The 13,633-nt window shown below is 38.2% G+C and overlaps 1 protein-coding gene across 1 annotated transcript in view; it reads left to right on the top strand.

Moving 5' to 3' along the window:
• Window positions 1-13,345, top strand: part of NDNF (neuron derived neurotrophic factor) — a 33,817-nt gene extending 20,472 nt beyond the window's left edge. The window contains exons 2-4 of the mRNA XM_070756628.1: window positions 6,745-6,939; window positions 8,554-8,678; window positions 11,866-13,345. Coding sequence (XP_070612729.1) covers window positions 6,746-6,939; window positions 8,554-8,678; window positions 11,866-13,259 — 1,713 coding nt within the window. The 5' untranslated portion in view covers window position 6,745 and the 3' untranslated portion in view covers window positions 13,260-13,345. The remainder of the gene's footprint in view (window positions 1-6,744; window positions 6,940-8,553; window positions 8,679-11,865) is intronic.
• The last annotated feature ends 288 nt before the right edge of the window (window positions 13,346-13,633 follow it).

Here is a 13,633-nt window from a genome sequence, read left to right as displayed (position 1 = left end):
TAATAATGCAAAACAGGAATGCAACTGATGCAGGCATCCTTTCTCCGACATTTTTACATATGTCTACCAAATTCCCCAGAACATCCAGAAGCTTGAATATTTTTAACTCTGAACTCTGAAATATTCACCTAATAATTCTTACCTGAAATATTGTTTCCTCATTCCTCTTTTAAAATTTAGATTTAATTCTCACAAAATTGGCATTGTTAACAAAGGAAGTGAGAAGGTTTTCATATTAAGGACATGTTCTCTCATCTTTGGTTTCAGTCTGACCTACATTCCTAACTATATGGTATCTTTTTTATACAATAGCTAATCTTTTCCCTATGTGAACACATTGAATAAGCAATCAAGTAATTAAGTGCTATGGTAATCTGATTTTGATAGAACTTGTGACTGTATTACGCTTTCTGCTTCTGTGTATTTTCCCCTTCATTACTATTTTTTATAATTTTAGACTGCATTCCTTAACATGTGAATACAAAATTACTTTAGTAATTAAAGTACCTCAGAACATTAATAGACAGCTTTGCAAATGAAATTATAATTTGACATGATAAAATTATAACTTGACATGATGGCCAGTATTCTGAGCAGAGACTGGTTACAAGCGGTGGGCTACAAGGTCTGTTCTGGATCCTATTCTTTTTAATATGTTTGTGAGTGACATAGGGGAAGGTTTGGTAGGGAAGGTTTGCCTATTTGCTGATGACTCTAAAGTGTGCAATAGGGTTGATATTCCTGGAGGCATCAGTAATATGGCAAATGATTTAGCTTTATTTGATACATGCTAAAAGCTATGGAAACTGAAGTTTATTGTTTCTAAATGTAAAATGATGCACTTGGCGGAAAAGAATTCTCAATCTGAGTATTGCTTTGGCAATTCTATGTTAGCAAAAACTTCAGAAGAGAAGGATTTAGAGGTAGTGATTTCTGACAGTCTCAGAATGGGTGAACAAGTGCGGTCAGGCAAGTAGAATGTTTGGCTGCATAGCTAGAGGTATAACAAGCAGGAAGAGTAGAATGTTTGGCTGCATAGCTAGAGGTATAACAAGCAGGAAGAGGGACATTGTGACCCCGCTGTATGGAGCACTGGTGAGACCACATTTGGAATACTATGTTCAGTTCTGGAGAACTCACCTAAAAAATGATATTGATAAAATTTAACGGGTCCAAAGACAGGCTACAAAAATAGTGGAAGGTCTTAAGCATAAAACTTATCAGGAAAGACTTAATGGTTCAATCTGTACTGCAGGCCCCTCCTCCTATTTCTCCCTCCATACGTCCCCTTTTGGTGTTTGTTCAACCACCCCCTCCTATTTCTCCCTTCATATGTCCCCTTTTGCTGCCTCTCCAAGCACCCCGCTAGCCTTGCTTTATCCATATGTCCCCTGTCGTTGTCTCCCCTGCCCTCCTTTCACCTCGCTTCTAAAGTTTTGGATTTTCCGAATGGTTTGCGCTTTTACATTGATTCCTATGGGAAAAATTGCTTCTTCTTACAAACTTTTCTACTTACAAACCTGGTCACGGAACAAATTAAGTTCGTAAGTAGAGGTACCACTGTACTTAGGAATGCTATAAAACATTCTGTGTATGAACTAATCTGTGCAGAGATCGTGGATGTTTGGTTGGAATGTTCCTAAACCAAAAATGGATTTCAGACATTTGGTTTGGACACAAACATAAATAGGATTTTTCTTTTGGGGTTGTATGTGAACTGAGCAGCGTTCTGGCTGTTCTGTTTTGCTTTATCTGGTGTGATTAGAAGTTGTCTTACTTACTGTATCACCTGTATGGTCTTATATTTATATTTGTTTATTTTGGACTTTACATACAAAGACATGGAAGTGTAGCTTAGATGGAGAAGAAGGAGGAGCAGGACCTTAGGCTAAGAGTTTGGTAGTGGTAGAGTGGAGTGAGAAATGTTGGGATCTGCATGGAAGTATGGAGCAAAGGAAAAGGTTCAAGTAGATTGCACAGAGTCATTCTATAAATATAAGACCATACAGGTGATACAGTAAATAAGACAACTTCTAATTGGGTTGGACTGATTGGGTTGGAAAATTTTATCAGAACAAAATTGTTGCCAGTGATCATTAACTTCAACATTATAGGAATGTGTTCGCTGATGAAAAATATCTGTCTTCCATCCAATCAAATTGAATTGAATCCAACCCAACCCAATATTACTTAGGGTCCCCACCTGCTATTATTTTGCTCTAAAATTAGCCATTTTAAAGTTCTGAATTAATCAGATAGTTGGACTACAACTAGGAAAACTTAGGTTCAAGTGCATTCTTATGCCTGGAACTCATAGTCACTTGTTCAATGTTTGGAGTGGTTAAATCTAACATGGCAGGTAAACAGCCCACAGCCTGGAGTTTGATCCTGATGGGGCTCAGGGTTAACTTAGCTTTTCATAATTCTGAACTCAGTAAAATGAGAACCCCGATTGTTAGGAGCAATTTGCAAATGATGCTGACATTGTAAACTGGCCATAAAATGCTGTAAAGCACTACGGGCTAGTATATACTGTAAGTCCAAATGCTATTGCAATTACTATTTATTTCATATGGTTGTATTGTGGGGATAAAATGGAAGCTCTATATTCCTATAGGATGAGTGGCATATAAATCCAATACATAAATAAATAATACTGGATCTCTCAGGCTCTCTCACCAATGGAACTTCGCCTACCTGTGGTTTAAATGAAGTTGGATTTTATTTTGGTGGGTTAATGGGTTTATTGGGTAAAATAAAAGTAGATAGAATGCTTTAGGTAATATCAAAGATGTGCCTTGGTTTATGAGCATCCTCTACGTTGCTAAAATTCCCCCCCAAATAGTATCAGGTGTATTAGTATATCTTGATTTTATTTATTTGTTTATTTGATTTTATGCCACCCTTCTCCTTAGAATCAGGGCAGCTTACAACATGTTAGCAATAGCACTTTTTCACAGAGCCAGCATATTGGCCTCACAAACCGGGTCCTCATTTTATCCACCTTGGATGAATGGAAGGCAGAGTCAACCTTGAGCCGGTGATGAGATTTGAACCGCTGACCTACAGATCTACAGTCAGCTTCAGTGACCTGCAGTACAGCACTCTACCTGCTGTAATTTAATTGCTGTTTAATGGTAACATGTGCTGTGGATTACTGCCTTCTTGTCTCCTGAAGTTATCTAAAGTGCTTTTGGTTTGTTGACTGTTGGAGTCTTGACGATGACTATGCTGTTTCTATCATTTTTAGTTAGTCTCATTAATCAAATGCCACACTATCATTAAGCATGATGCCATGTCATTGACAATTGCAACCTCCTACATGTTTTTCCATTTATTTTGTCAGAAGCTGGAAGTGAAGGTCACAAATGGTGATCACATTAGAGTTAGTACATTGAGCATAAGCATACAAACACACACACACACACACACACACACACACACACATGCCCAGGTCCCCCCTCCCAAAATTCCAATTTTATATGTACAGTGGTACCTCATGATACGAACCCCTCGTCATATGAACTTTTCAAGATACGAACCCAGGGTTCGGAATTTTTTTGCCTCTTCTTACGAACTTTTTTCACCTTACGAACCTGCCACTGGCCGCTGGGATGCCCCACCTCCAGACTTGAGTTCCTCCCGTTTTTTCCCACCCTGTCCTGCACCTTTCTCCCCTCTGGATCTCCATGGGTTTCCCCCATTTTTCCCCACCCTGTCATGCCCCATTCTCCCCTCTGGATCTCCATGGGTTTCCCCCGTTTTCCCCCACCCTGTCTTGCACCATTCTCCCCTCTGGATCTCCATGGGTTTCCCCATTTTTCCCCACCCTGTCCTGCCCCATTTTCCCCTCTGGATCTCCATGGGTTTCCCCCGTTTTTCCCCACCCTGTCTTGCACCATTCTCCCCTCTGGATCTCCATGGGTTCCTCCCATTTTTCCCCACCCTGTCTTGCACCATTCTCCCCTCTGGATCTCCATGGGTTCCTCCCGTTTTCCCCACCCTGTCTTGCACCATTCTCCCCTCTGGATCTCCATGGGTTCCTCCTGTTTTTCCCCATCCTGTATTGCACCATTCTCCCCTCTGGATCTCCATGGGTTCCTCCTGTTTTCCCCACCCTGTCTTGCACCATTCTCCCCTCTGGATCTCCATGGGTTCCTCCTGTTTTCCCCACCCTGTCTTGCACCATTCTCCCCTCTGGATCTCCATGGGTTCCTCCTGTTTTTCCCCATCCTGTCTTGCACCATTCTCCCCTCTGGATCTCCATGGGTTCCTCCTGTTTTTCCCCATCCTGTATTGCACCATTCTCCCCTCTGGATCTCCATGGGTTCCTCCTGTTTTCCCCACCCTGTCTTGCACCATTCTCCCCTCTGGATCTCCATGGGTTCCTCCCGTTTTCCCCATCCTGTATTGCACCATTCTCCCCTCTGGATCTCCATGGGTTCCTCCTGTTTTCCCCACCCTGTCTTGCACCATTCTCCCCTCTGGATCTCCATGGGTTCCTCCTGTTTTTCCCCATCCTGTATTGCACCATTCTCCCCTCTGGATCTCCATGGGTTCCTCCTGTTTTCCCCACCCTGTCTTGCACCATTCTCCCCTCTGGATCTCCATGGGTTCCTCCTGTTTTTCCCCATCCTGTATTGCACCATTCTCCCCTCTGGATCTCCATGGGTTCCTCCTGTTTTTCCCCATCCTGTATTGCACCATTCTCCCCTCTGGATCTCCATGGGTTTCCCTCCCCCCACTCCGTTCGCCTCAGCTTCGTTTGCCGGCAGCTTTTTTTTTTTTAAAGCCTTAATGTTTTGGATTTTCCTAATCGGCTTCCACGCATTATTGGCTTTTCCATTGATTCCTATGGGAAACATTGTTTCATCTTACGAACTTTTCACCTTACGAACCTCGTCCTGGAACCAATTAAGTTCGTAAGATGAGGTATTACTGTATTTTCTTACAATATACAGTATATGAAATATTTTATAGTTAGAAATCATCTTATTTTAAGTGGTCTGTCACTTAACAGTAATTTTTCAGAGTATGAAGCCAATTCCTGCTGCTAAGTTTAATATCCTTAAGCATGAGGTTGCTTAATAGAATAATGTATAGTCCCTGAAGTCCAGTTTTAGATATGTTACATAGTCCTCTTTGATTCTTAAAGGTTACAGTTAAGTTGTATCCTGCAGATTTATTATCAAATGGGTAATTCATGCAAAGCTAAATGCGCTCACATTTAAAAATAGGATTTGAGGGTTACAAAACATTTCCTGCTATCGTTAAAAAACATACAGTACATAAATGCCTGTGGAAAGCTGTTCTTTGAAATTATCCCCACTAAATTATAATCATACACATTCAACTCTCTGTAATTAAACATTTAGATTTATTTATTCCAGATGTATTTGCTTCAAATAAATCCAGAACATTTGTTGTAGTACTAGACCTTTTACAAGTCTCAGGAATTTACGGATTGTCAGAAAATGAAGTGAATTGTCTCCTTTGGTTTCGTTGCAGTACTGACAACTTCATTTTATGCTTTTTTGGAAAAGGATATGGATCATGTTTTTAGGGCATTTTAGAAACTACTGGTTTCTTTAGAAGCAACCTAATGACTGAGAGGGAACTGCAGATGAGCTATACAGTGATACCTCGTCTTACAAACCCTTCGTCATACAAACTTTTCGAGATACAAACTCGAGGTTTAAGATTTTTTTGCCTCTTCTTCCAAACTATTTTCACCTTACAAACCCAAGCCGCCGCCACTGGGATGCCCCGCCTCCAGACTTCTGTTGCCAGCGAAGCACCCGTTTTTGCGCTGCTGGGATTCCCCTGAGGCTCCCGTCCATGGGAAACACCACCTCCAGACTTCTGTGTTTTTGCGATGCTGCAGGGGAATCCCAGCAGTGCAAAAATGGGCACTTCGCTGGCAATGGAAGTCCGGAGGTGGGGTTTCCCAGCGAGGGGAGCCTCAGCGAAATCGCAGCATCACAAAAACATGTAAGTCCAGAGGTGGGATTTTGAGGACTTCCATGTTTTTGCAATGCTGCAATTTCACTGAGGTTCCCCTCACTGGAAACCCCCCTCCGGACTTCCGTTGCCAGCGAAGCACCCGTTTTTGCGCTGCTGGGATTCCCCTGCAGCATCACAAAAACACAGAAGTCCGGAGGTGGGGTTTCCCATAGAGGGGAGCCTCAGGGGAATCCCAGCAGCGCAAAAACGGGCGCTTCGGCTGGCAAAAGGGGTGAGTTTTGGGCTTGCACTCATTAATCACTTTTCTATTGATTCGTATGGGAAACACTGTTTCATCTTACAAACTTTTCACCTTACAAACCTCGTCTCGGAACCAATTAAGTTTGTAATGCGAGGTATCACTGTATTAATAAAAATGATCCAAAGCATAATTCCTAGTTTTGATGAAACATTTGAGGGGCTCTGCAGATTATCCCTTTTTAAAAATACAGATAAAAACTAAAAAAAATCAGTTCTTAAAATTCCACATTAGAAGTATTGGGTTAATTTATTATGTAATAGGTCAATGTTACAATTAATATCTGAGAAATAAATCAGAGTCCAAACCTTGGCCTTCTTTCAAGTTCCAATTTATTAACAGAGACATATTGGCTACGAACTGTAGGCAACCCGAATCTAACTTTTTCCACAGTTCTCCGCCTTCAGTTAGTTTTTCTCTGGAGTTAATAGCCCCAATACATTTACAATATGATTTACAGTGTATCATTTTTATTTTTCTAGGATGCTCTTGATGAGATGCTCCATATTCTACCTCTTCCTTCTGCTACCATTTAGCTCCTGGATGCAGAAACTACCTACTAGAGATGAAGAACTTTTTCAGATGCAGATCCAGGATAAAACTTTTGTCCATGATTCTTCAGTACTCCCTGATGGAGCAGAGATCAGTAGTTATCTCTTCAGAGGAACACCCAAACGGTACATTGATTATAAAGTAAAGTTGAAAAGTTATATAACTTGTCTTGCCTCTGTTCTTTCAGTCAGTCTTGATGCCTGGCAAATATATGGACAAGTCCATTCAATTTTCTCAACAACACTTTCCATTGCCTTGTTTTTAGGGCTTATAGGCCCAAGGTCGCTAAGTGTCAACTTTGTGAGGTAGACCAGACAGGAAACATGGCCAGGCCATCTAATTCTACTTTATTGAAAGATTACTTTAACAGAATCTTGAAAATCTGAAACTGTATTTCCCTTACAACACAAGAAGTTAGGGAGGGTTTCTTCTGAGCCTCTTTCCCTGCTGTACCCCTTTTATTTGACTGTTCCTTTGGCTGTATCTCTTTGTGCTGTCCCCCAAAGTTCCCCTGCACATAGCATTATATCTTGTGTCTAAGACTGCATAAGTCCACTGTTTTCATTGCTATGATTCTCCTTTAGAGATTGCTAGCAGAGCTCATTTATGAACACTAACTAGCAGTCAGAAACATGAAAACTCCTTAGTCTCATAGCACAGTGTTTTTCAACCAGTGTGCCGTGGCACACTAGTGTGCCGCGAGACATGGTCAGGTGTGCCGCGAAGCTCAGCAAGAGAGAGAAAGAGAGAGAAAAAGAAAGCAAGAGAGAGAGAAAGAGAGAGAGTGAGAAAGAGAGATAGAGAGAGAAAGCAAGAGAGAAAGAGAGAGAAAGAAAGAGAAAGAGAGGCAGAGAAGGAGGGAGAGATAGAAAGAGAGCAAAAAAGAGAGGAAGGAAGGAAGGAAGGAAGAGGGATGGACAGAGAGGGGAAGGAAGGAAGAGAGAGAAAGAGGGAGAGAAATAGAGCGAAAGGGAGGAAGAGAGATATATAATTTTTTCATCCAAACTTTTTTTAGACCCCCCCACCCCCCGCTCAATGTGCCCCATAATTTTGTATATGTTAAAAATGTGCCGCAGCTCAAAAAAGGTTGAAAATCACTGTCATAGCACATAGACAGACTGAACCATAATTTTAACTGCAAAACTGTAAGCATTATAGACCAAATTGAATCCAAAAAATCCTAGGAATTTCCAGGAAGCTTGGCATTCAGATAAATGTGCCATCAATAGGCACATAGAAAAAAAACACATTCATATACTATTCAAAAGAGACAATAAAGAAGCTAAGAATAGGAAACATTACTTATTTATTATTTATTAGATTTGTATGCCACCCCTCTCCGGAAACTCAGAGTGGAACATGAAGATGAGAATACATCTTCTCCAGCAGCCCATAGCCATATAAGCAGGGATTAACATCAGACAAACCAGATCAAACAAACCAAATCAAGCAGAAAACTATATCCTAATCAAGGATCTACCAAGGGCAAACCACATCCCACCAATAATGGCAGGGCAAGCTGCAATATGTAAATAGAGAACAAATGCCACAATCACTTGCACTAATGATGTTCCTTAGTTGGGAATGAAATGAAATGAAATTGCAAGCAAACAACCAAGCTCAGAGACCATCAAGGGCCTCACAGTTCAATATATGAGCTACATATACTCCATTGCTTCTCTCTGCATCCTTAATTTTGTATTGTGAAGAAAGTTATGCTTTTATTCATCTTTCCATAGGTTTTTTTTTGTGGTAGAGGAAGATAACACACCATTTGCAGTTACAGTGACGCCTTGTGACACACCTCTGGAATGGAAACTGAGTTTGCAAGACCTCCCCGAAGAGTCAAGTGGAGAAGGGTCAGGTAAATTACAGTAAAAACCGAAGAGAGATTATTCATTTTGTTAAATATGAATAAGCTGACATTAAAATTTCATCAGTAATTGCTGTTTAAAAAATTAGTGAAGAAGAGTTGACCTTTAATAATTGAATGATAGATTCAATGTTTCCCTGGCTTATCAAAAAGTCATTCTTCTAGTTAAATTTTTTGTATTAAATAGGCAAAAAATTGGAGATAATTATAAACCAATAGAGGAGGATGTCTTATTTTACCTATTCCTCTCCTGCACTAATCTTTGATATAGCCAGTAGCGGATTCCTACCAGTATGGTTGGCACCATCATACAGATAGTGAAAATTGAGCTGTGCATGCAGCTTTGAATCTCCGGTGTGTCTGAGCAAGATTTTGCTTCTGCACATGCGCAGGAAGCAAAAATCTCACGAGGAGACGCATAAACATGCACAATTTTAGTAATTTTTTTGCTTATGCACATGCACGGAAGCAAAAATTGTCCAAATTTCACACACACGCATGTCCCCTCACAAGATTTTGCTGCATGTGCAGAATCTCACTCGGACACGCATGCATGCCGGAGTTGCAGAGCTACACACACAGCGCACCAGTAGCAGCAGAAGCGGCAACCCCTGCCTGGGTATAGCCATAATTATCTACGGAGTCTACGGAGAGGGGTGGCATACAAATTTAATAAATAAATAAATAAATAAATAAATAAATAAATATAAAAATAATATAAAATATAAATAAATAAATAAATAAATATTTATATATACTTTACATATATAAATATGTAGTGGTAAAATAAGCAAGCTTTTGCATCACATGAACAAAAAAAAATATAGGTAGTCGTCACGTTTCAACCACAATTTAACCCCAAGCTTGTGTTGCTTAGTGAAACAGCTGTTAAGTGATTTTTGTCCCATTTTATGACCTTTCTTGCCACTATTGTAAAGTTTTCTCCTGAACGCCATAACTCTGCTAAACAAATAATTTCCTCAAAACAGTCAAACTATTTATGAAGTCTGCACTACTATGAATCTTCTTATCCTTCTTATCACCCATCTCCTCCCACTTCTGACTGCATGATTGTAACTTTGTTGCTTGTATCCTTATGATTTATATTGACTGTTGACTAATGTGATTGCTTATTTATATCCTATGACAGTCATTAAATGTTGTACCTTATGATTCCTGATGATGTATCTTTTATGTACACTGAGGTCATATGCACCAAGACAAAGTCCTTATGTCCAATCACACTTGACCAATAAAGAATTCAATTCTGTTGTGTTTCTCTTCTCTTCTGTTGTGTTGTGTTGTGTTCTATTCTATTCTATTCAATTCTGGTCCCTATTTTGATTTTTCTTTTTATAATAAAAATACAATATTAATCATTATTTGTATTAAAAGCTAAACATAAAAAAAGAAATAAAACAGTCTCAATTAAAATATATAAAAATAACAAAATAATTATATTACAAACTGAGACATTCCTAATTCTAAATAAATTAAATTAGACCCTATAAAAACTACTTTTATTATATGTAATAAAATAGGAGTAAGAAATATACAAAAAAAGTCAGAAAAGCTAAGGCCAGTCAAGAAGCTTAAATCCTCAATCTCATAGCACCACTATTTTCAGAAACCCAAAAAAGTTTAAAACTTAGATTTAAAGATTAAATAGTCACCTGTCATCTAAAGATTAACAAATGCATAACAGAAGTGTGATTCCCAGACTGTGGAACTGAATCCTGAAAGGTCCTATAGCTTGAGTTTGTTATTGGAGTTCTGGGAAAAGCCCAAGATTTCTGAATACTTGATTTTGGGGAAATGTAACTGCTCAACAATGAAAATAGGAAAGGAAAGGTATTTTCATCACATTGCTTATTAATGCCATGAAATAGTAATTAAAGAATAAAATTAATATAATGCAGAAAAATGAGATCCTAGTAATTGGTGCCTTTGTGCAAGATAGAGCAGTGACCTCAACCTCGCATGACCTCAAGTTTCATGGCAACCTGAAAGGATTTATTATATATAAGCAGTATTATATATAATGGCAATTACCTGTGCAACATTTGAAAAAAATTATTTATAAAATTAATATGGCCATTTATTGCAAAGAAAGTGACTCTGGGCAGCATTAAAAATATTAATTTAAATGTTAATGATAATCATTTATGAGACTTTCTTCTTCATGTCTATAAATGAGATGCATAAAATTCTCCTTCACTTTGGATTTCTGCCACTATTTGCTGTTTTCCCTAATGTCTTTGGCTGTCCTAGATGCTGTAATATGAATCTAATATTATTTATACAATAACTGAATGCTTTGAAAACATGTCCATATGTCATTTTATAATTATGAGTCCACAAAAGTTGATTTTAGCAGTTTAGTTTTCCATATAAAGACATCTTTTTCCAAAATCTCCTCTGTTTTTGTTTATAAAACTCCTTGCTTTACTATATTATGAGATGTAAATCATATTATAAAATACATATGTCAGTGCGTACAGTACAGTACAGTATTTGTGTAAACTATAACTTGCTAACTTTATTCATTTAGATTGCTTAAACCATTTTTCAGGAACAATATAGTTAACAATGTTAACTATAATTTTGAATGTTAATGAACATAATGTTGCTTGAATTGTACAACTAAATATGTATTAATAGACTTTTGTGAAAACCATTGCATTATTTTGTAATATAATAAAGTATTTATTTTCAGTTTGACACTTAATACCGATATCTGCATAGTATTACAGCATTATTTATTTGGTGTTTTCAAAGAGAGAAAAATAATAATTAAAGCTGCTTAGGAAAACAATAATGTTTCCCATCTTTGCATTCTAGTTGGTCTGCAGTATTTTGTAATGGTATGTGAGAATGACCTGACCAACAAGGGAAAGAAATATTGCAAATGAAATGATCAGACAAGGGAGGAGACATAGCCAAGTGACTTAACTGTCAGAGAAAAAAGTTCTCTTTAATTGATTAAGAAATTAAAAACAGCAGCAGGAAATTTATAACTTCAGTCTTGAACACTTCTTTTAATGTAGCTTTACAATAAAGTAGAATTAGTTCATGTACTCATATTCCCTATCTGGTTTTCTTAGGAACAAAAACATTTAGAGCCTCCATTTAGAAACCATCGCTTTGTTTTAAAATCTCTCATTATTGTCTCTTCTAGGTGAACCGGAGCCACTTGAACAACAGAACCAGCAGATTATTCGTGAAGAAGACACAGAGCTATTTTCATACAGAGGAAATGATGTTGAGTATTTTGTATCTTCTACTTCACCTTCTGGGTTATACCAGTTAGAACTCTGGTCAACGGAAAAGGATACAAACTTTAAAGTCTATGCTAGTACAACTCCAGAGTCAGATCAACCGTATCCTGAACTACCTTATGATCCAAGAGTTGATGTCACTTCTCTTGGTCGTACAACTGTGAGTTTGGCATGGAAACCTAGCCCTACAGCTTCGGTATTGAAACAGCCAATACAATATTGTGTAGTCATTAATAAAGAACACAATTTCAAAAGTCTCTGTGCTGTTGAGACAAAACAGACTGCTGACGATACATTTATGAAGGCTCCTAAACCTGGTCTGGATTTTAGCCCTTTCGATTTTGCCCATTTTGGATTTTCTTCCAACAGTAATTCTGGGAAAGAACGCAGCTTCTTAAAACCAACACCAAAGCTTTATTCAAAACTTTATTCAAAGCCTAAGGTTGATCTGGAAAAGATATGCATTGGAAACAAGAATATATTTACTGTATCTGAACTGAAACCTGGTACACAGTATTATTTTGATGTATTTGCTGTAAATGTCAATACAAATATGAGTACTGCCTATGTTGGTACTTTTGCAAGAACTAAAGAAGAGGCCAAACAGAAGACAGTTGATTTAAAAGATGGGAAGGTTACAGATGTATTTGTCAAGAGAAAAGGCACCAAATTTTTGCGGTTTGCTCCTGTTTCATCACATCAGAAAGTTACATTTTTTGTTCACTCGTGTCTCAGTGCCATACAAATACAGATCAAAAGAGACGGAAAACTTCTGTTGTCTCAAAACGTTGAGGGTGTCCATCAGTTTCAACTTAGGGGAAAGCCAAAAGCCAAATACCTCATCCGACTAAAAGGAAATAAGAACGGAGCCTCCATATTGAAGTTTTTAGCCACAACAAGACCCAATAAGCAGTCATTTCCATCTCTTCCTGAAGATACAAGAATTAAAGCCTTTGATAAACTTCGCACATGTTCCTCAGTCACAGTGGCTTGGCTAGGTACACAAGAAAGAAACAAGTTTTGCATCTACAAGAAAGAAGTAGGTGACGACTATAATGAGGAGAAAAAGAAAAGAGAACAAAATCAATGTCTGGGACCAGGCTTGAGAAAAAAATCAGAAAAAGTCCTCTGTAAGTATTTTTACAGTCAAAACCTACAAAAAGCAGTTACCACAGAGACAATTAAAGGTCTAAAGCCTGGCAAATCCTATGTTCTGGATGTTTATGTCATAGGACATGGTGGGTATTCGGTCAAATATCAAAGCAAATTAGTGAAAACAAGAAAATTCTGTTAGGGATATTTTACATAAAAATCAGCAGAACATTACTGGGTAAACTAACATACAGGATAGAAGTTGTAAACTGCGTTGGTATTATGTATAGGAGATATTAACATCTATATTTATGTTACAGAAAGATTGAGACTAGTGCTCTTCGTTGGTATCTGACGGTTGCATTCTCATGCATCTGGTGGTCTGTGTTTGATGATCAGTCAAGATAACAGGGAATATTGAAGAACCTGTCCTTTTTGCTTCCATATTGCATGAAGTGCTTCTAAATTATTTTATCATATCAAAGGCTAGCACAAATCATTCAGTACATACATATTAGTCATAGGCAAAGTCAAGAACCAAAACGTCCATCCAATCTCTTGTCATACACTATGGTT

The sequence above is a fragment of the Erythrolamprus reginae genome, chromosome 7 (assembly GCF_031021105.1).
Source record: "Erythrolamprus reginae isolate rEryReg1 chromosome 7, rEryReg1.hap1, whole genome shotgun sequence".
NCBI classification, from domain to species: domain Eukaryota; kingdom Metazoa; phylum Chordata; class Lepidosauria; order Squamata; family Dipsadidae; genus Erythrolamprus; species Erythrolamprus reginae.
Note: the sequence above shows the minus strand (reverse complement) of the source record. Positions and strands in the feature narration are given on the sequence as shown.